Source organism: Cebus imitator, unplaced genomic scaffold (genome assembly GCF_001604975.1).
Source record: "Cebus imitator isolate Cc_AM_T3 unplaced genomic scaffold, Cebus_imitator-1.0 Scaffold283, whole genome shotgun sequence".
Classification (NCBI taxonomy): Eukaryota; Metazoa; Chordata; class Mammalia; order Primates; family Cebidae; genus Cebus; species Cebus imitator.
Genome location: NW_016107598.1, coordinates 1,395,860 through 1,419,708, shown reverse-complemented (window position 1 = coordinate 1,419,708; position 23,849 = coordinate 1,395,860). Strand labels below are relative to the sequence as shown.

The 23,849-nt window shown below is 36.8% G+C and overlaps 1 protein-coding gene and 1 long non-coding RNA gene across 10 annotated transcripts in view; one reads left to right on the top strand and one right to left on the bottom strand.

The window, feature by feature from the left end:
• The window catches only part of SLC4A4 (solute carrier family 4 member 4), a 496,548-nt gene that overhangs the window by 443,063 nt on the left and 29,636 nt on the right, over positions 1 to 23,849 (top strand). For all 9 annotated transcript variants that reach the window (XM_017501628.2, XM_017501630.2, XM_017501627.2 and 6 more), the window contains 3 exons: positions 9,930 to 10,043; positions 12,073 to 12,234; positions 23,498 to 23,676. In XM_017501628.2, coding sequence (XP_017357117.1) covers positions 9,930 to 10,043; positions 12,073 to 12,234; positions 23,498 to 23,676 — 455 coding nt within the window. The remainder of the gene's footprint in view (positions 1 to 9,929; positions 10,044 to 12,072; positions 12,235 to 23,497; positions 23,677 to 23,849) is intronic.
• Positions 943 to 23,502, bottom strand: LOC119467376. The gene is made up of 3 exons (XR_005195909.1): positions 23,390 to 23,502; positions 8,540 to 8,545; positions 943 to 956 (listed from the first exon to the last, which is right to left on the bottom strand). It is a non-coding gene; the product is annotated as an uncharacterized LOC119467376 (long non-coding RNA).

Below are 23,849 nucleotides of genomic sequence, written 5' to 3'. Positions count from 1 at the left end.
TCCTCCCAACTCAGCCTCCTAAAGTGGTGGGATTATAGGCATAAGCCACCACACCTGGTTTGATCAAACTTTTAAAGTCATATTTGGTCTATGAGTCAGAATTCCATCAGGAAGCAAAGGGTATGCTCAAGTTAAGATAATTTGAGGATTTAATAAAGGCATTATTTATAGACCAGCATGAGCCACTGCATCTGGTTCCTTATATTCCTTATCTCAGCTAATAACATCACCTATCCTTAGAGCCACCCAAGATCAAAATGTTTTTTATTCTCTCTTTTTTTTTTTTTTTTAAATAAGATGTGGTCTAGTTCAGTCACTCAAGCCAGGGTACAGTGGAATAATCATGGCTTACTGCAGCCTCAACCATGTGGGCTCAAGCGATCCTCTCTCCTGTCTTCTGAATAGCTGGGACTATGGTCACATTCCACCATGCATGGAAAATTTTTTATTTTTATTTTTGTAGAGATGGGGTGTCACTCTGTTCCCCAGGCTGATCTTGAACTCCTGGGCTCAAACAGTCCTTCTGTCTCAGCTTCTCAAAGCAGTGGGATTACAGATGTTAGCTATCACACCTGGTGTGATCAAAATTTTAAAGTCATATTTGGTGTATGGGTCAAGATCCCAGTAGGAAGCAAATGGTATGCTCAAATTAAGATAATTTGAAGATTTAATAAAGACATTATTTATGAAGGTGAAGTTAGGGTATATGGAAACCACAGAAGAAGGTGTGATATCCCAGAGAATAAGACTGGGGAGCCCATAGTCGACCACACAGGTTAACTTCCGAAGGCAGAGAGTGTGGTAGAGGGGGATAGAGAATGAATCTGGTGTGTTAAATAAAGATATCCATTGCATGTGGCACTCCAGGTTTTTCTTTATCAAATTAAACTTGCCACACTCCTTTTGTGATAAGCTTATTCCACTACATTCTTTCTCCTTTACACTTTTCAATTCCCCTCATTCTGGCTCTCATTACCTTTGCTGAGGCCATGGTCAACCCACTCTTTCCATCCCTCAAAGAGCCACTAGCAATCCATGAGTATGAGCACTTAAAATGAAACAGATTACCTTTGCTAACCTGTCTATCAGGCATTTAATTTGTATATCAGACACTTCTGCAAAGCCCTAATGCTGGGTGGAACATGCGTCAAATACCAGTACTCCATTGACAGTCTTTTTTGTGTTCACCATTCTTTGTAAAGGGGTGTATCAATCTGTTATCCCACACTGTGACTGGTCTGTTATATCTGCCTCGAGTCTTTAGTCAAAGTCTTTCAGCATCAAAACTTCCATTAGGAATATCACAGCATAATCTGTGATTTTCTGTGGCAGATGACTCAGGGCATTAACATGAAATGTTCTTCCAGAGTCCCACACCAACAAATGATCATAAACAAATAACAAAGACGCCATCACACACCTTATGTGCATATGTGGTGGCAAAATGAAACCATAGCTTAAAAATAGTGCAGGTTTGGGGTTAATAGAAATCAGAAAGCCATAGATTTGTGGTGGCAAAATGAAAACCATAGCTTAAAAACAGAGCAGTATTAGGATTAGTAGAAATCAGAAAGCCCCAGAACCCCATGAATTAGGCAAAATTATTGGTACGTTGATATAGTCACATTCAATGTGACTGGCATATGTAATAGGCCCAAGAATGCCATTCTTAAAGAATTGCTTGATTTTCTAATTTTCCTCCTTAGAATATGCATTAATTTTAACCCTCAGTTGAATTGGTGTAATCATAAGGTGTTTTTAATATACTTCCTGGTTCATTTATTTAAATATAAATAAAATCACTTAATTCCAGGTAGCATCAATAGCTATAACAACTTCTATGCTGTATTTAGATAATGCAGAATTTTCTTTGAAGAGTGGGGCTTCAGAAACTAATGAAAACATGAGGAACATTTTATTTGGGTGATGCATTTAGTTTTTGTTGGCATGAAACACAGGAAAGTCTAGAATTATATAAGTAGCGATATTCTAGAACCATGATTTTTTTGTTGACATTTTGGTCTATGGTCATTCTACTAAAATTGGATGTTTTAGTTTATAAACAGCCCTTAACAAGAATCAGGAGACATCCCCATTCTGGTTTCTTTTTCTCTCAGAAATTATCTTGGTGAATGGTAAAACCTGTTAAACTAAAACAATATGTTAAAATATGAGTAAGAAATAATGGGCCTCTATTATATGTCTCACTTAGTCTTGGGTAGTATTTGTCTTCTTTAGTGACAGCAAAGCAAACGACTTTGCTGTCACTAAAGAAGAATCAGATCTCCAGATTCTTGAAGTATTTTATATCAAGGAAAGTAATTTTTGAAGTCAAATTTTTTTTTTTTTTTTTTTTTTTTTGAGACGGAGTTTCGTTCTTCTTACCCAGGTTGGAGTGCAATGGCGCGATCTCGGCTCACCGCAACCTCCGCCTCCTGGGTTCAGGCAATTCTCCTGCCCCAGCCTCCTGAGTCGCTGGGATTACAGGCACGCGCCACCATGCCCAGCTAATTTTTTGTATTTTTAGTAGAGACGGGGTTTCACCATGTTGACCAGGATGGTCTCGATCTCTTGACCTCATGATCCACCCGCCTCGGCCTTCCACAGTGCTGGGATTACAGGCTTGAGCCACCGCGCCCGGCCTAAATTTTTAATCCAAATTTGTTTTTATACTTATTTTGTTAAGAATGACAAAAGGATATTTGGTTATAAACACAACTTAATCTGTTAAATATTTAACAAAGACTATACAAATATTTCAGTTCTTACAGACATATGACCAAAAATAAAACTACAATCAACCTGAATTGAGCCCTAAGAAAAACAGGTTGGGAGCAGTGATTGGCCAAAACATTTTGAGAAAGCTCTTACTGGTTGCAAAGAGGCAGTCTATGGTTAGAAATAATAATTTTAACCATGAGAACCTCTTGGTCCTGAGCACTTTCAGCTTATTTATTCATCATAGAAAAGTCAACAACATTGAAATCCCTGCACTAACACATAATGGTCTCTTATTCCATTTTGGGGTTGTCTAATTTATACAGATGAGTTAACTAATTACACTTTTAAAACTTTTATTGTATATTAATGTAAATTAGAAAACCATCTTTTAGGACCTGGATCACTTTATTATACTGATTTATTTGAGTTATATCTAAGAAGACTCTATTAGATGGTCAAGCAATTTTAATAATTGGATCTTAATGAATTTTAGTGTTAGGACTTTGAACACTATCTAGTGTAACGTCATCTCTGACATGTGGTCTTCATCTGCTTAAATGCTTCCTAGAACAGGATCCTAGTATCCTGCAGGCATTCTTGATAGACACAAAAATCTGCCTTTCCATAGCCTCTGTCCACAGGGTCTGCACTTGCCATCTGGAGCTACATAGAACTGGTTAATTTCTCATTCCTGAGATAGACTTCACATATTTGAAGACAAATTCTCCCTACAACTTCTTTAGGCATGCCATCATTCTTCTTGTGATGTGTTTTCCATATTCCCAAATCCTCCAGCTGCCCTTTTCTATATTAGCTCCAGATTTTAAGTTTTAATTTAGAAGATAGTAACCTGATTGGGACATAGTATTTTCCATGTGGTTTGATCATTTGCTTCTGGTCTACACACATTGTGTTTCTTGTTCTACTGCCTAGTTTTGAGACATAATGGAAGTAAACGTCTTTTAGTGGTTGCCAAAGTCTCCTTAGTATCTTTTCTGAACCACTTCACTAGGTTTACTCTCCTTCCAGTAGACTTCCCATTATCAAGCTCCAAGCCCTATGCAGATAAATTCTCCAGTTCATCTCTCTTTTTTGCTCCCCAAGTCTCTTTGACTTAGAACTTATGGCACTAAAATGTTAGAGTCAAAATCAGACTTTCCTTTTATTAAATTCTGATTATAGTGGATATTACCGAATCAAAATACAGTGAACTATGATTATTGCCATGACTACTATTAATGTTCTTTTTTTACAGTGCTTTATAGCTTTGGCTACTGGGGAATAAAATTCCAAAATTTGTAGGTTATTTTGATGCCTTTTTGTGATTACTGAAAGACCCATAATTGTCTGGCATAATTTGTTTTTCATCTAGAATAAATGGTTTTTTACACTGTGTTTAGCATTTTCCAAGCACCACGATCACTAGAGGAACTGACATCATGAGTTACAATGTATTGAGAGCTCACAGGGTGCCTGCTGCTGTCCTTTCCTCTTTATAACAGCCCTATCCATTGAGAACTGCTCTGTAGATGCATGGCTTTTTCCATCTAGTTAATTCAGGAGCAGCTGTAGCCCTTGCAAAGTGAAAACCAAATGTCCTCTGGGCTTTCCAAAAAACCCAATTCATTTTTCCCCTGTAAATTAACTAGCTTCTCACTGTTGGTGTCTGTATGATTATGACTCTCTCAATAATTAATATAGTATCATCTTTCATGAATATTATGTTTATAACAGATTTATTAGGTGGTTTTTCCAAAGAAGGAGAGGACAGCATATGTTTATTTGGATTTCCTTTCCTATCCACTTAATTTATTCTTTGCTTTGGTAGTTTAAATATTTAAGCTGCTGGCTTCTTATTAGATTAATTGAGATACTGTCTAATTAATCCTGCAGAGGACAGAAATATTTTTCTTCTCTTCATTTTTATAATTAAAAACAGTAAACAAAAATTAAAGCGTTCAAAACGGGTCTGATAAAAAAGGCAGTACAGTCTTAATTGAGGCATGCTTCTCCTTCTGTCTTTCATAAATTGAGGTAGGAGTTTTGTAGTACATCTATATATTATTTAAAATATTTAATGGCAAGCACTTGCTATCTATTAATTATCTTAATTTGTGTTCTCTTAGATTGTGATAATTTATATTCCTAAGATATTGAAGTTTGAGTCTGGAGAGACTTAACATTTGATTTGGATGGACAACCACAATTTATGATGTTTGTTCAAGCTAGATTTGAGGCCTCTGAATCCACAGGTTTGGGCATGAAATCTTGAGGGAACAGGTTTTCTCAGGAAAACTTTGACACTTCTACTTTTAACCATTACCAGTAATAGCTGTTAATAGTAGAGAATTGGAAACTGTGTCTTTCTAATTTGATATCTTTATTGATAGATTGACCTACATAACAGGATGTTTTTTGAGTTTTTGAAAGAGAGCAAGTTTGATGAAATGAAAGGGAAAACAAATGATGAAAGAAAATCACATAGGTGCCTCTTTCTAAATGTGTTTAAAACTGTGAGAAGGGCCCAAAGAGAGCAGTTCCTGTCTCCTTAAAGTCAGACTGAGAAGTCTCATTTACAGACTCCAGAGTGTATCTAGTAGACTGTATGTACTCATTGCTAGACATTTTTAGGGCACTTTCTACTTCTACGTCAGTTTTGCCTAGCTCAAATTAAAGTTTCATTTTAGCATAGAGTAAGACATGAATAATCTGCTAAAATAGCACCCCTACCTGTCTTCTCTAATTAGGGGATTTAGAGTTGAATACAACAGTGATCTGGGAAAAATCAATTTCCTTGACTATGAAGTTTAAATTGGATCCAAGATCTCAGAAATGAATATCTTAATAATAAACACCCTCCAGGAGTGATTTGTGCTGTAACTAAACTAATATTGTACAATTTAAGGATAAGGAAGTGGAAATAGAAGTGTGTATATTATACAGGATATACCACCCTGGCTGTGATTTTTAATGAATTATTTCCATACACATATCCTGCTATCAGAGTTGACTCCATATCCACTGATAATTCTGTATTTACTCTCTATCCATGTAATATGTGGTTTATGAAGGTTAAAGAGATACTTTTGAGAATACATGTTAATACCATCTTTAGAGGGTGATATATCCATGTAGGCTGTGTATTAAATTTGAGAGCTCAGAATGGCTTAAGAAATTCAGTTGCTTCATTAAGCTACAGAAATGAAATTTTAGGAGATTTGACAATTTTATGTTCTTTCGAATATCCTCAGTGGTGACAAATTTCTCTTGCTTTGAACGGATTTAACTTTACAAAATATCTGCAGTAATTTGTGTATTGTTGAGTAGAATGAAAATTGGAAAAATCAATGTAACGTTCAAGAAGATAATTTGGCATTACATACCAAAAGACTTAAATTTTTATATAGAAATTGATACAGTAATTCTTCTGACAGGAATTTATTCAAAGGAAACAGTCTTATATATGTGCAAAGATTTCTTTATGATATTGTTCATTATAGTGAAAAGTTAAAAGCACTCTAAACAATAGAGTATTAGAAAAGTAGATTTTAGGATAGCCATTTAGCATAATACTGTAGAGTCAATATTGTATACTATTATAGAAAATATCAAATGAAATAGAATAAGAGTAGAAAAAGCAAAATATCAAACAGTATGTAAAAAATTCTGTATGTACACATATATATGGACATAAATGTGTAGAAAAGGATGTATTTACAGATGTTACAATGTATTCCTACATAGTTCATTAAAAATATTTTCTTACCTATTTTTTCTAAATATTCTACAGTGAACACATTAATTTTGAAACAAAAAAGATTACACTTCAAAGAAGATAGGATTGTGGATCTTTCATACATGTGATAGTTAATGTCGATAGTGTGAGTCTTTGCTCAGTACTAAAACTATAAAAGTACTTTTTAATTTTTGGAACAATAGCAACACCATTAAAATAAATAAATAGCTTCCCAAAGAGAATAATTTGAAAGACAACCCTAATTTGGATTTGGAAGTTCCGGGATTTTTGGGGGTGTTGCAGTATATTTAAAATTGAGCTTTAATTTACATAGTAAAATTCATAGATTATACATTTGTGTAACCAACACCCAAATTAAAATACAGCTGATATATTTGTCTGAAAAAAAATCATTGTTTTTCTTTCAACATTAGTATACCTTAAATAATTTCTTAAAGCAATATAGATCTTCCAGGGAACTTTCTCTTTGTTGGTACTTGGAATCATGTGCCTTGATCTCACTATCTCTTGGAGTAGTGCAGCCAGATTAGGAGCCCCATATGTGGGCCCTCAATGATGAGGTTCAGTTTGCCATATAAGTTTTGCAGGGTGTCTAATATATGGAAGGCTGAGATTGCCTCTTCTACCAACTAAAGAAGCAGAATTGCCCAGGTGCCTGGTAGTGATCTTGGTCAAGCAGGTCTGTCCTTCACTGGGGCTAGAGGTATAGGTCTATGGGAATTTCTACCAAAGAATTGCAGTTTGAATTTGTTTTCTACTATTTCCCTTCTTTTTTTTTCAAAATTTAATTTCTTATTTTATTTTATTTTATTTTATTTTATTTTATTTTTTGAGATGGAGTTTCACTCTTGTTTCCCCAGGCTGGAGTGCAATGGCACGATCTCGGCTAACAGCATCCTCCACCTCCCATGTTCAAGTGATTCTCTTGCCTCAGCCTCCCAAGTAGCTGGGATTACAGACATGCACCACCATGCCTGGCTAATTTTGTATTTTTTAGTAGAAACGGGGTTTCTCCATATTGGTCAGGCTGGCATTGAACTCCTGACCTCAGGTGATCTGCCTGCCTCAGCCTCCCAAAGTGCTGGGATTATAGGCATGAGCCACCGCACCTGGCCTCCCCTCCCCTGTTTATTAAAAAAAAAAAAAAAAGAAGGAAAGCTATCTGCCTTTTAAATAACTATTTCTCTTTAAAACAACTTAGGACATCTGTGTTGCCTACCAGTTGTATTTTCTAGGTGAGGATTGTAAGGTTGATAAATAAGAACTAACTCCCACTTTGCCTTTGCAATGACCTCTGGTCCTCCAGTGATTTATGACCTACCGGTCTAGAGGGGTGGTTGTAACTTCCTGACATACTCCTGAACTGCTTCATGGGACCATCTTTTGCCAGACCGCTCTGAACTGCCAGCATCAACACTATTTGCACAAAACTTAATAAATGAGTTTCCTCCAGTATAGAACCCCTGAGAAACATCCTTTTTTGTGTGAGATTCCACATACTTCAAACCAAAATTAGCTCTGAGTGGCAGTCTCATGTTATTAATGGCCTTTATTTTTTGCTTCTTGGATTTCAAGTTTCATGTCAAAGACCTCCTTACAGTAGATCATTTAGTTATTCCAGTGGTCTCTGCAGCCAAGAGAGCTTCTGGAACTTTAAATAACAATAATTAACATATTAGGAGAATTTATTATGTTCTAGGCAGTATTGTTAAACACTTTCATGACTTTATTTAATTCTGATAACAAACCAATGAAGTTATAGGGATTATTTTGGCTATGTTTTGCAGATGAAGTAATAGAAACTAAGAAAGGGTTTTTACAAGTAGGAAATAATGGTGCAGAAGTTCCAATATGAATTATGCTCCTAACTGCTGTACTCTATTGCCCACCCATATTGATTTGTGCCATCTATTGGTTCTTAAAATTATTGCGTATAATTGATATTAACTTGCCCATAAAAGTCTCTCCTTCTGTTCCTCAATGTGTACTTTTCAAGAAAGCGAAACCTAGCATAATCTAACCCTCCAAGAAATAAAGGAACTACTGGCCAAAAGGAACAACTTTGATCTGGCAGCCAGTTAGTATCAAGCTATTGACACCTGATAAAGGTCAAGCGTTGAACATTAGGGCCTTTACCACACACACCCTGTCAAGCAATTTTTATTCCTCATTTTAGTTTCTATTGACTGCCTGGCTGCAGTGATATCATTCTCTTTCAAGAAATCCTTTATCTTCAGAACTATGCATCCACTCAGCCCATCACTGATCTCCCTTCATCCAGCAGCATCAGAAACTGACTGCTCATCCTGAGATATCTTCATAACCTCTGAATCAACCTTGGTTTTATTTAGGAGCAGGCTTCCTTGTTTATAACTTGGCATTAGCTTCATAAAGACATGGATTGTATCTGTTTTATTTACTGTGGTATCCTTAGCACCAAGAAAAGTGTTAGGAACTGAGTAAATTTTTGTTGAATGATTAAATTATGTGCTAACATGTGTATCCACCAGATGGGAAGCTCAGATATCTGTGCTCCAGTAATGCACTTAATCCTCATTAGTGCTACTAGAGACTACAGAGCAATCTCGAGCAACCAAGTGGTACTATGCTCCCCTTACCAACTTGCAAATGACCAATATTCACCCACTTTATGGGAATGATCTTAGTTTAATGTTGTATTCTTTAAAGCTCAGACCTTGTCCTGACCAGAGGGAGGTACTTAGGAATTTGGAGGGTTATCAGATAATGGCAGTCACATGCAGAAGTGGTGAAGAGCTGTCCCACAGTGACAACTAACCGGGATTGAGAAATATTTTATTTGACAAAGCTAGTGCAGCCATCACATTTTCATCTTTCATTACTTGACATTACTCTGAGGTCTTGATATTTACTTCACCCAGGGACAGGAACTTCTAAGCCCCCCCATGCTAGATTCTTGGTGTTTTCAGCCTATTTTATGAGATTTGTTGTACTCTGTACCCACAGTGCTGCCTCCCAAATAATAAACAGAATTTCTATGTTGTGCAGATTTTTATAAGATGCACTTAGTTTTCACTCTTGTCCAGGTGACCTTCATGTTGCAAGCAGGAGGAGTTTATACAGCATTTCAGGGATATGTTCTATGTGATTGCCCTCCCTGCACACACACACACACACTCACACACACACACACACACACTCTCACACACATACACACTCTCTCTCACACACACACACACACACACACACACCCCAACTTGTTCTTTGGGATTAGATTATGTCTAGCCAGGTGATATACTACTACAAAAACAATTTTAAAAATAATCTTTCTGCACTCTGATACCTCCTTCAATTGGTTGATGAAGCTGTTATAAACTATTAGCAAATATAGATTTCTTCATTCAGTTCAAACATAGACAAATATATGTATCTGGTACTAAATGCTTCCTGGTTTCTTGTTTATTTTTTCCAGGCAAGAAAACTGATCAGTGATTTTGCCATTATCTTGTCCATTCTCATCTTTTGTGTAATAGATGCCCTGGTGGGTGTGGACACTCCAAAACTGATTGTGCCAAGCGAGTTCAAGGTAGGTGAATGTCTATCTTTTGGTTATTCCTGGAACTCTTTTTCTTTCTTTCTCCCTAGTTTATTGTGAGTCTCTTTTAGTTAATTTTGTACAATGATTCNTTTTTTTTTTTTTTTTTTTTTTTTTTTTTTTTTTTTTTTTCAAAATCAGTCCCTTTTAGGCTCACATATATATGTAATTTAATTTCTTCACTGCAATTAAATGTCAAGACTAGGTTTTTTATTTAACACAACTGATAATACTGTTACAAACTCTGCCTTATAGTTTTAGAATATTTTTAAAATATCTGAAATATTTTTATATACCTTATTACCTTGATCTATATAATAACTTTGAGAAGTATGTAATGTAGCTATCATCCTCCTGATTTTTTTTTCTTTTTTGAGACAGGGTCTTGCTCTGTTGCTTAGGCTGGAGTGTGATGGTGCAGTTTCAGCTCACTGCAACCTCTGCCTCTCAGGCTCAAAGAATCCTCCCACATTTAACCTCCCAAGTAGCTGGGACTATAGACACATGCCACCACACCCAGCTAATTTTTTAATTTTTTGTAGAGATAAGGTTTCACTATGTTGCCCAGGCTGGTCATCATCCTGATTTTATAAAGTTAAGATTGAAGCTCAAAGAATTAAGCAAAATGCCCAAGATTATGAAACTAGTAATGTCAAGGCATGAAGTTAGAACCCAAGCCCCAGATGTCTAGTCTTAAATACTCTTTTCATACTATGAAACTACCTACTACACATATTTATATATAATGTGAATTTTAAGTATTACAAAGTAGAAATAATAATTATGAACCTATTCATATGTGTAGATAATGGATAAAATTTACATTTCAGTCATTCCTAAGTATATTCCTAGCTAATTTTTCATTATAAGTCTTTCATCTATTTTCTAGAACAATCCTCACTCTCTCCACTACTGAAATCATATATTTGCTAAGAGTTATTAACCTAGTTGCAGTTTTAGTTTATTAACTACTTAATGAAGAAGGGATATATATGTTATAAGAAACATTAATTTTTGAATTGTCTCTGCTATCACGTATTCATTAGTAAAGATAAGTTCTCATTAATTCAATAATCAATTGATTTGAGTTAATATTTATTGAATATTGAGTCAGGCTCTAAACTGGAGATTTGAAATGCATTGATGAATAAATAAAATTTTTTCCCTGACAAGCTCACATCTGCTAATTGTAGTAAAATGAGGTCAGATTCAGTGATAGAATTATGAGACAACTGATGGGAATATCCTCAGAAGAGAAGTGAAACTTTCTTCATAGCAAATAAGGAGAAAATAATTCACAGACAGTGTTCTATTTTAGTTTTTTTATTTGCATTGTTGAAAGTAAGGAAAAGCATAGGAAAACCTTTTTTTTTTTTCTGTAGTAGACACATATGATCTACTGATGAAAAACAGAGTAAGAACTGCAAAAATCACAATTTTTTCCATTGTTTTGTGATATTTCCTAGAATTTGCCCAATTATTATAGATCATTATTTCACATGTAAAATAATAGACAAGAATGTTTACATTAGTTCACTTATAAAAAAAAGTTGTGGCTTTTTATACATATTATGAAGCTGTTAAAATTTGGCAATAGTAGAAACAACTTCATGAACAAAATTGCTACAACCCATGAACAAAATTCATGGTGGTTTGGTAAGTTTTTGCTACCTTTCTACTGAATATTACATTTGGAGTTTTCTTCTGGCTGCTCTTTAAACTTAAATCACTTTCTTACATTTTGAGTCCTTGTCTTATATCATCCCAAATACACAAAATGCCACTCACTTCTTTTCTAACAGCCCATATTCTTTCTCTCCTCTCTTTAAAGATTTGCCTGAAAAATTACATTCTTTGGGAAGGTTTTGGTAAATAATCTTCACTCTCCAGCTCACAGCTGTTTACATGTCTCAATATGTTGGTTTTCCAAATATAAAAGCATGTCTTCCCATTGATTTTTTACCGAATAGTATGTATTAACTTGATAATTTTCTGGAAAATGTTCTCTATCTTTTTCAAGCCAACAAGTCCAAACCGAGGTTGGTTTGTTCCACCATTTGGAGGGAACCCGTGGTGGGTGTGCCTTGCCGCTGCTATCCCGGCTTTGTTGGTCACTATACTGATTTTCATGGACCAACAAATTACAGCTGTGATTGTAAACAGGAAAGAACATAAACTCAAGGTAAGTGTACATAATAATGTCTATCATTGCCTTCTACTTTCTTTTTAGTACCTGAAAACACTAATTGATTAAAAAACAAGAAAACTTTGTTGGTAGTTATACTATAGCTGATGTTCCTTAAGAGTCAGCAGGACCATGGATCACCTTGTATTTGTACATGTCTTCAGTCTAACACTTTAGGGAGAGCTCATTTAAATCTGGAAAAAAAAAAAAGATTTCTAATCATATGTCTTTCGCTAGGAAAGAGTGAATACAAACATAATTTACTGTTTAGCCACAGTCATCCTACATCTGATTTTAGTGGGGTAGCTATCTTCAATAAAGACACTGACAATCAAAGATTTAATTAATCTATACTGAGCATCTGCTTTCTCTTAAATCAACTCAGGTTTATTCTTAAAGATTATTCAGATAGTTCATGGTTGTAAGCTGCTGGTATGCGTTCTTGTTTATTGTCTTCACATACATTTGTCAGTATGTTATTAACCATAAAGTAGGGAGAAAAATATTTTGCACATTTTAAAAATAAGTTATTAACTTTGTTATGAGTCTAAAGAAAAGGCTGAAGTGGTCTGGGATGTCTTTATAGAGAGCTGCCTAAAATGCTCTTACTTTATATAATGTTTTTCCAGCTCTAGTGACTTTTTTAGTTGTGATGGATTTTTACAATATCATTTGAGGGAGTGAGATATGAATAATAACAACAATGAGAGCTATAATTTAGTGGATGGCTACCATGAGCCAGGCAATCTTGTAAGCACTTTGTATTATATATTAACTCATTAACTTTTCATAACCACTATATGAGGGAAGCACGAAAATGCATTTGAATCTGTTACCCAGAAGGAGAGGATATTACTAAGAATAGAGTTCAGCACAGTAGGTATATCAGGAAAAATATTCAGGAAATATAAAGAATTGTCTGACTATAGAAACCCATTGAGTAGAGGAATGAGAGAGATGAGGAAGATTCTGATAAACTATGGGAGAACTTAAAAAGCTGTAGATCATGGTAAGCAAAAAGTAAATCCAATAATATCAAGACCAGGAGAAGAAAATTAAAGGCTTAGGTTAAAGAAGAGATGTTTAGATTTTGAGAGTTTGAGAGGAGAGAAAGCTGAGAGTGATGAACTGGTCCAAAGCATGTGGCTAGCTCCTGAAGCATATGGAAGATGATGTCCATCAAAACCTGGAAGTTAGAGTAATGTAAGTCTGGCATACTGAAAGTGTCACCTGCCTCAATATTGATATGATTGGAAAGTGGCACAGGGTATGGTAGAGAAGAACATCATGGCAAAGTTGCTAAAACCATAAGTGAGATTATATAACTGACCTGGAGGTCAGCGTATTTAGTGATGCAGAAGGACGGAATGAAGAATAACTGGACTTCAATAGAAGACAGTTCATGGAAGCATGAAAATAAGTGAGGTATGCTCCCATCTAATATGGGGAGTAAAAAAAGAAAAAAAACTAGACTTTCACTAAAGAACAGTTATCTCTAGGAAATCAGTGATTCCAAAGGAAACCAAGTGTTTTTCACTTACGATGAAAGACAAGGTTGCAAATTCAGCTGGAAACTTACATTAAAATGACTTTCCCCCATGCCCACTCCTGCCATGGGTAGATATTGTACTGTTCTGAGATACTTGTCTTAATTCTAAGATCACTGAGCTTCTCACATTCTGGTAATGTTGGGTTATTTGCACTTGTTACACAGCAGCTGACTTAAGAATTAAGAAGTGGAAGATGCTAGGCCATTTAATGCTTTTTATCTGCAGCTGACACCGCCTTACTTATTTACTTTGCCATGGTCAAAAGGTCAAAATAGTCACAAGGGCAGCCTCCATTCAAGGGGGCGACAGGGGGGATCCTCCTTTTAATGGGGAAATGGTGAGGTCATATTGTAGAAAACGATGTAAGACAGGAGATATTTTCCAGCCTTTTTTGGAAAATAAGATGTGCTACATTTGTACTGAAAATTTTGCCATAGTCTAGATCATGGTGATTGCTTCCTGGTGGTTTATATATATATATATATAAAAAAAGGCCTCATCTGGCCTTTTACAAATTAGTCTTGGGCTTCCCCTTCCATGTGTGTGTATATGTGTGTGTGTGTATAGTTTTATATATATATATATATAGTTTTGATTATATATATAGTTATATATATTAATCATATATATTTGATTATATATATAATCAAATATCTATTATATTTATAATGTAATTATATAGTTTTGATTTTATATATATATATATAATCAAATATCTATATCTACAGATACCTATCTATCTACACATACACATGGAAGGAGAAGCCCAAGGCTAATTTATAAAAGGCCAGATGACTTTAAACTTTAAACTACAAGTTTGGCTTAGGATTTTCCAGGCCACAGAGATAATGTGAATTCCAGCTCTAAACCCAATTGTAGATCTGTGGTTAGGAATATCCTGGGAGATTCTTTTTATCTTTTCCTTTCCTTTGGCATGATACCCAATGGCAAGGCTGAGAGAGGCATGTGTTCTCACTGTCTTTCTCTGTGGGTTATTTTTTTTTCCTGATTGGCCAACTGAGTATGCCATGTTTAGAGTGTACTAGCTTTATTTTCGGTGGTATCTGCCATCTGTGCCCTCTCCCACATAGCCTGAGAATTGGTCTCCAGTCCAAAGAGTTCAGAGGGTCATTCTAATTCAGGCCCAAAGCCTCCAAGGATTGGCACAGTCTCTCTCAGGGCAGTTCCAGGCTCCAGGGCTTACCTACTCCATGGATTTGCTTCTTTGTGTGGCTATTTTATTGTGTCCAATTGTTCCCCTTTCTAGTGGTTAAGCCAGTTTCTAAAATATATTTTCTATGTCTTCTTGAGTATTTTTAGATGTTCTGAATTGACAGGGCTTTGGATGTTGGTTTAATTTACCAAAGGCTACAAATGGATGTGGACTAATATATTTTTATTCTGAAAAATATTTGTAAGAAATTATTTATTGTGATCTACAGTTGGCCAGATTTATTATGTATCTTTGGAGGTGAATAAATGGCTACTAATTTTTGCTATGTTTTCTTATTGATAAAATTCAAAATTTAGAATTTCACAAGTTTAGGAATGATAAAACATAGACCTTTATTCCCCTTATTCTCAGTAGAAAACATTAGAAAATCAAAGTTTATTAGGGTTTGCCTCTTAAAATAACAGTTGAATATATAAAAAATAAATTTTCATCACCTTCAGAATTGCCACTTGAAATCATTCTTTTGAATAATGAGGGTTATTGAATGGGTGTCAGTCTTTTGTCACAAATCTGATGATACCAGTGGAGATTTCATCATGAATCAAAGGCTTTTCACTCTGAAAATTGTTTTGTTCATATTTTGTTAGGAAAGGAGAGCTGTGGAATGTGAACATTGGAGATTCTGTCTAAAATTGTAAATGGCCTTAACTATTAGGAAATTGATTCAAAAGAGAAACCTGAAACAGTGAGAGAGATGGAAGCATTGTGACATTAAAAACAGCATGTTTTTGGGTGGCATTTGCTTTGGCTTCCGGTCAAGTGGCTCTGGCTCTCTCTTCTGCTTGGGATGGGATCCACCTTTCCACTCTGCTGAACAGCTCAGTATTGATGTAGGAACGCTTGGCTTTCTTTGGCCATTATTTTGCCTGGTTATGCCTTGCATTATCCCTGCAGAGTTCTCAAAAGCAACCCAGGGTCAGCAAGGTCATGACTTCCTTAAGGTTATTCCCTGAGTCATTGGCAGAAGCAGGAAGAGTCTGAGCTTCAGGCTGCAAAGCCAGGGATACTTCTCACAATAAAAAGTGATTTCAAGAGTGTTATAGATTGGGTGTGAGAGGGAGAAATAATTTAGGATAGATATCTAGAAATAGATATGAGGTGGTTGTGGCAACCAATTTGCTCTGATATCTTTTATGGTAAAACGCTTAATTTGAGGTTGTTCTTTTTTGATAACTCCCAAATTCCTGTTTTTGCCCTATTTTCATTTTTTCTTTCTACTCTCATAACCCTAGACTCAGTCCTTTTATTTCATGCCTAGACTCTTCTAAAGGGTTAGCCATGAGTTGATAGCCAGTCTTCCTTGCTTCATTCCAAAAGCATTCATTTATTAAAAAGTACTATTCTTATATGTCAGTCCTGTGTTTTTAAACTTTCACACTTTTGCCCCTTTAAATCTTTACCTCTCGGAAAACTTCCATTTGCCCTCGCCTGGGCTTTAAGACTCTTTGCCAGAGGACCACAACCTAAATTTAAAGTGGCTTTCTTCAAATGCTAGCCAGTGCTCTAGTCAAATGAATAGTTGATTTTTCCTTAAGACTGACAGTTTCTTCTATTAGGTATTCCAGCCAGAAAGCTCTTCTCCCTGCTTCCTAATGATTGCTATTTTTCAAAATCCTCTCCATCCTTTAAGATAATTTAAATACAAAAACTTCTCAGTGTAGCTTTCACCTTTAATGTAATTTATATTTCTCTTGTTTTTGCTCTTAGTATATTTGTATTACTCTGTGGCACAGGTCACATATGTCTCTCACATCATCTATTTTGTTTAACCACTGTATCTCTTTTCTGGGCCAAAATGTTTTCAAGGTAAGGACCATGTTTTATTCCTCTTTTCAGCTCTCATGTGGCCAACCAGTTCCATATGGTAGACTCAATAAATGGATTCTGGAGAATTTTTTATTCTCTTTGGCCCCCATGGCTCTCAGTTGTTACACTGTGTGAGATGTGTGATAACTGAAAAACATGTAAACTCTCCACTTCTCAAAGTGTGTGCTTATGTTGTTCAAAGCCCTGTTTATATGTCATCATTGCAGGGAGTTTTCATGAGTTAACTCTAGACATAGTTGAAAACTTCATTATCTGAATTTTTTATTATTGTTTCCAAACCTCTTTGAATCTCTATTCAGAGTACATTATAATTTGTTTACAAGTCTGTGTCCCCTTCTTCAATTCTGAGCCCCTTGGTGGGAGTTACCATGTCGTGGCTCTTAGTGTCCCCATAAATTAGCATATTGTGTGGATCTTTGTGGGCCTCTAGCGTGAATGTTTGTTCTGTGTCCCTGCATGTCTGAGTGCACACTGTTCCTCACCTCTCCTTTGTTATCATCTGTGTACCACTTGTCAACTTTAGGCTGCTAGGCTAGTCTTGTTCTTTCATAGATTTTGATTTCTGTGGATTTATTCCTAAATGGCTTCTATTCTGTATTAGTAAAGCGTATATCACTTCAAAAGGAAATAGTTTCACTTTCTCTCCTTGTACTTAAAATAATCTCAGTTTTAGAAAATAGAACAACCGTTCAGTTTGTATTCATGGAAACAAGAAGTCTTTTAAACTTTAAAGGGCATATTTAACCTTTTGAGCATTTATTGAGTGGTTGCTATGTATGGAATACTTGTGTTAGACGTTAAAATAAAAATTGTTCTACATTGCAGTCTGTGCCCTGAAGGAGTTTAATGGATATTTCCTATTCACTACCTGTCTATTACAACACCAAGGTTAGAACTGACCATGCCTTTCTTTGTGCCTTGTACCTTGTATGTACATTAAATTACTTGTTTTCACATCTGCCCTCAATTAATAATCTGTAACTCTTAGAGGGCAAGTGTTCTGTCTTATTTATTGTTTTGTCTAACACAGAGCCTAGCACATGATTAGGTGTTCAATAAATACTTATTAAAGAATCATTTTCCATGCAAAAACATGAGTAAATGCAAAAGACCCAGGGGTGGGAAGGAGCTTGGTGTATTAAGAAGAAACATATAGTAAGCCAGTGTGACTGAAGCATAGGGAATTAGTTTGCTGAGATGAGGTCAAAGGTAATGGGGCCAGGTCACGTGGAGCAAAGTTTCTGAACTTCAGCATTGACAGTTGGACGTTTTTTTTTTGTTGGTGGTAGCTGTCCTGTGCATTGTAGGCTGTTTATCAGTGTCCCTAGTCTCTCACCAGTAGCTCATTTCCACCCTCCAGCTGTGACAACCAAAAATGTCTCCAGGCATTGCCAAATGTCCCTTGGAAGTGGAGATGGGAGCAAAATAGTTCTGGGAGGAGGCTCTGATATAGGAACTTAAAGATAATTTTACAGTGTTTAGCTTTTCATTCTAAGTGAAACAGGAATTACTGGAGGGTTTTAAACTGGGAAATGGCATATAATGATTTTGATTTTTAAAAAAGATTAGTTCGTGAGGAGAGTGGGTTGTCAGGGACAGGAGAAAAACAGGGACGTTTGTGGTGAGAGCAGCATTGAGGGCTGCAGGTTGGTTGCTGGATGGTGTGAAGGAAGAAGGGGAATTTGCATGGAGCATTGAAGGTAGAGAATGGCTTTTAACAAATGTCAAGGAGTAGAAGCAGAATACCACTTCAAAGAGTGGCACCTAGAAAGTGCAGGAGCAGAGAATGTGTAAGGCACATTTAGGGATTGGTAGAGTTTCTGGAATCCTTGAGGGCCTCCTCAGAGTTCTAGATGCAGGAGCCTCAGCATGGCTTTGTATTGCTCGGCCTTCTCATCTGCCTGTGGCTTCCCCTTCTCAGCGACATCCAGCTTGGGCTTGATGGGGTCAGATTCATTTAAACAATGCGTCTGGCAGCAGTGAGGATGGATGGGAGAGGAGCAAGCGTGGAGGTGGGTGGGGGAGCTGAGTGGAAGGGGAAGGTGGGTGGGAAGAGGCTGCTGTATAATCCAGGAGAGAAAGGATGAGAATCTGAAAAAGGTAATGGCAGTGGGGAGGAGGAGTACAGAACAGATAAAAAGTTTCATGTGTTATTTTTGAAAAATACTGTTTTCCATATTTTTTGCAGTATTCTTTATATAAAAGGACCAGTATTTGAATATTATTTTTATTCCATTCAAATCTAGTCATTCAGATACTTTTAACTCAAAGAGACATCTTAGAAGTGGCTTGTTTTTATACATATATAGGTGGTTTTGCAGAAATAACTTCTCTGACATAACCATTTGGGTTCTTGGGTCTCATGGCAATAGCTTGGGGCAACATGAATTTGAAGCATAGCTTCTACCATTCTGTTCAACAAAGGTGTTCTAGAGTTTACTGTGTGTCAGACACTGTATTAGACATGGTAAACCTTACATGTTGAAATCTGACAAAATGCATTTATCACTTTTTCCTCTTTGGCCTTGGTCTCCTTAAACTCTCCCCCGTGTTGTTCCTTCAGCTTAAACTGCATCGTCTCAAGCCTGTATTATGACAGTGTTCTCATGTCTGTCCTCTGCCTCTAATCCTGACCACTCCCAAGATATCATTTGTAGTTCAACAGAGCCGTCCTTCTAAATAGAAATCTGATCACATCACTCCCCTGCCTAAAACCCTTCCGTGACTTCCCATTGCTCCTGTGATAAGAACTTCCAAAGCCTTTAGCAAAATAGAAAAGTTCTTAACTTCTCTAGACTAATTTTCTACCTCCCCCATCTCCTGTGCACCAAATCTATTTCATTTTCTCAGAATGGCAACTCTCTTTGCATAGTTTTTCATCTACTTTTTAATCTCCGAGCTGGTTATGGCTCATATTTTAGAACTCAACCTAAATACCACGTCCCATGCAGACCATCCCTGACTGTGCTGAGTTGGGTACCCCTCCTGGATGCTTTCTTAACACCGTGAACTCACCTTACAGGAGGTTTGTAAAACCTTTAACCCTGCGGTTTTACAAACACCTGTTGTCTTGACCAGCGCTACCATTACAGTAAACCACTGGAGGGCAAGGGCTGTGTATTATCTTTGGTTTTACTTCTGTGGTCTAGCAGAGTGCCACTGAATGAACGAGTTAGCATTTATTCATTTATCCATCAAACATTTATCTAAACTATCCACTCTGTGGCAGGCACTGTGCCAGGTGCTAGTTTGTTGGTGAACAAAAACATACATGGTTCCTGTCCTCATGGAGCTATGAGAGAGAGAGGCACAATTCACATAATTGTGCAGAATGTGACACGGCAAATATGGCTGGTGTCATGAAGGAGGAGGAGATGGTATATTGAGAGGGTTTGCCCTAGTCCGTGAGGTACAGGGAGTTCCCCAATGTGATGGCACTTACATTGGGACCTAAATTATTAGCAAGAATTAGCTAAATGAGGCTGGATGGGAAGACCATTTCAGGCACCCAAAGGGGAATCACTGTGTGCCTCACAAAAGGAGGTACTTGGTGAGAACAAGTGATGGAAACAATCCTTTGTGGCCGCAGTGAAAGAGGGAGAGTTGAGGATAGAGAGGAGGTAGGGGCAGACCAGGTAGGGCCTTCAGGTCACATTGGTGATTTTCCCTTCCCCTTAAAGAAGTCCAGTATAGCTGAGGAGAAGGCTTTTTGAAAGGAACAATGTTGAGGGGAACAGAGAGTACTTATGTATCTATAACTATTTTTTTCCAGAACTGGTTTTTTTTTGATGGTTGTATATAGTTACCTTTAGAGTCTATCATCTAAAATCTTTATTTCACCGTTTCATACGGCCTCTTTTTGCTAATCTTCAGCATATCTAACTCAAATTTGTTTTAGCTGAAATAGATCCAGAAAGCATCGAGATGACTCAGGGTAAAATGGGTGACTTTTTTTTACATCACCTATTATTTTGACCCATTCATGTGGCCGGTGTGCACATCCTTAGGTTACTACGGGTTTTTTGGTAACAAGATTTGGGGATTATGCTCATTCATTACCCTGCTGGTACTTCTAATATGAACTTTAGTGATTTAGTCTAAAGAGGGCTTGAAAATTCTGTGATGTCTCTAGCTGTTTTTCTCCTTTTTTCCCTTCTCCACAATGTTTCTCATGTCTACTAATTAACAAATAAAGTTTTACATTTTCTTCAGGGCTAAATAAGAGTTTATAATTACCAGTAAGGGGAGTATATGAATGCTATTTGTCCTTTTCTAAAAATAAACACTAATTGAGAATTGGCTGTGCATCATGCACTTTGCTAAGGTGTTCAGAATACAGAGAAAAAAAGGTACCGTCTGGGTCTTCATGTTACTGATAGTCTACTGTCAAAGACAGATGAATACATATGTAATTTCAGAATTGGTGTGATGAATGTTGTGATAGAGGAAGGCATAAAATGAAAAACGGGGAAACATAAAGGAGGCGATCTAACCTAACTTGACTTACCTATCTCACCTAGGTTGAGGCAGGAAACCCTGCCAGAAAAGGTGAAGGCTAATTTAAGTCTTAAGGATAAATAGGACTGAGCCAGAGAAAGAACAAAAGAAAAATAGAGGTTATTCTGGTTAGAAGAGGCTATGTGGGCAAAGACACAAAAGGTGTTAGTGAAAGAAACACATACGAGGCATTGCATGTGGTTGAAAGTGGTGGTGGCATAGGGATCCAGGTAAAAGATGAGGCTGCAGATGTGAACAGAAGCCAGATCACGAATGCCCCAAAGTGGGGTCACAGACATACAAACAGGCAGGAGGGAGAAAATTCTGTAGGCTACACCTTAAGGTAGAGCCAGAACCCAACCACTTCTTACCATCTTCACTGCCACCACTCTGGTTGTAATCATCACAATTTATTCCATTGGTTATGTAGTCTTACTATCCTTTCCCTATTGAATCTGTTCCTCACACAGCAGCCAGAGTGTTTAGAACGTGAGCAAACCATGACTCTCCTCCATTTCAAACCGTCCAGTGGTTCCCATTATACTCATTATACAAACCTAGGTACTGACAGTTCTCCTTAGTGCTTATTACTATGTGAGAAGCTGTATATTTTATTTATTTATGTTATTCATTGTTGTCTCCCTCAGTAGAATGGAAACTCCATGAGGGTAGGATTTTTTTTGGTCTGTTTTATTCACAGATGTGTCACCAGCATGGTCCTAAGTTGGCAGTCAATATTCAATGAAAGAAAGAAAGAATGAAATCTCAGATGTATCATGGTATTCACCCCATAGTCATTATTGAACAAGTTTATTTCAGCTCATCCCACCTCTGCCCTCTTTTTGTCTGCCGTACACCACTCTCAATTCAAACTATTATGTCTTCCTGAAAAGAACTGGCTTTATGAATGTATATTAGCCTATATCTATTCATAATCCCAAGTTGATTTTTGTTCTTAGCCAAGCCTGGACTAAGTGAATACATGCTTTTCTTTCTTGTACCAACTCCCCTTGCCTGTGATGAGTTCTTAGAACATGATTAGATCCATGTGTGTGAACCAGGGGTAAAATCTTGGCATTTCAATGAGAGGAGAGCAGTGTTGTGACGAACTGTAACAAGAGCTGAATGATAACAGTCACCAGGTTCCTAGTGTAAATCACATCCTCGTTGTTTAAAACCAACCTCTTTATTCCTTGGATTGGTCATACTCTGGCTCTTGGTACTGCTGCTTCCATGCTGTGAAAATGGACTGCTCTATTTTCTCAGGCTCCATAGGGGTATCAAGTATTTGATTTCTTCATAAATAGAGCAGAGAAATATAACCATAGAATAACATTGCGGACACATTTAACAATATTTATTTAACGAGTAAAAGAGCTAGACCTTTTGTTACATTGTCTACTCTTCCAGTCAGCAAATGTTATTGTGACCATTGGACAACGTTTGAAATCGGCCTATTCTGATTAAGGGAGTGTTTATTACCTTAATGATGATGTGTAAGATTGTTAAACATTTACTTTCGTATGTTATGAAAGCTGAGAAATGGCCCACAGGCCTTCTCAACCTTGCTTTTGGATCCTTACGTAAAGTGAGTACTGTCTAGACGAACAGCATACTACTCAGCACTGTCCAGCAGAGAAGGCAGGGTGACTGCTTTCAAGGTGCTTATTATGATTATCTTAACAACAGCAACAACAACCAGTACCAGTACTGCCGCTGTCACTGTTTACTAAGCACCTGTGACATTAACAACTACTATGGTTTAAATTGCTGTAAAATTCTTTGCCTGTGTTACATCATTGAAAGATCTCAGTTCCTCTATGGAGTGGGCATATCTCTCCATTGTTCTGATTAGAAAATTGTATGTAGAGAGATAAAAAATAAACAAATAGTAAGCGTAGCTTTGACTTAAGTCTTAAACAATGATTCAGTGTTACAGTAGAGGTCTCTACCAAAGCAGCTGTAAGAGGCAGCTGTATGTTTAATTGCTAGGGGGAATAATATGAAGCATATTAAATCTCCTCCTTCAAGGAGTTTAAGTTACCAAGCAAAGTGAGTCAGTTTCCTTTGGCAATATTAATTCCCCCCTGGAAATGACTAGATAGCAAATATGAGTCTTTTCTCCACATGGTTTTATTATCTCTTTCTACAGAAAGGAGCGGGTTATCACTTGGATCTCTTTTGGGTGGCCATCCTCATGGTGATATGCTCCTTCATGGCTCTCCCGTGGTATGTAGCTGCTACAGTCATCTCCATTGCTCACATCGACAGTTTGAAGATGGAGACAGAGACTTCTGCACCTGGAGAACAACCAAAGTTTCTAGGAGTGAGGTGTGTTAACTCAGAAGAAAATGGCTCTTCAAAACATATTGTGCACACATCTATGTGGCAATCATAAGGAAATGGTCAGATTTAGAGGAGATAGCACTTGTGATGATGAATTCATACTTACATTTTTTGTTCCAGAAAGGACTAAATTTTCATCAGAGTTTTCAGTGATCTTT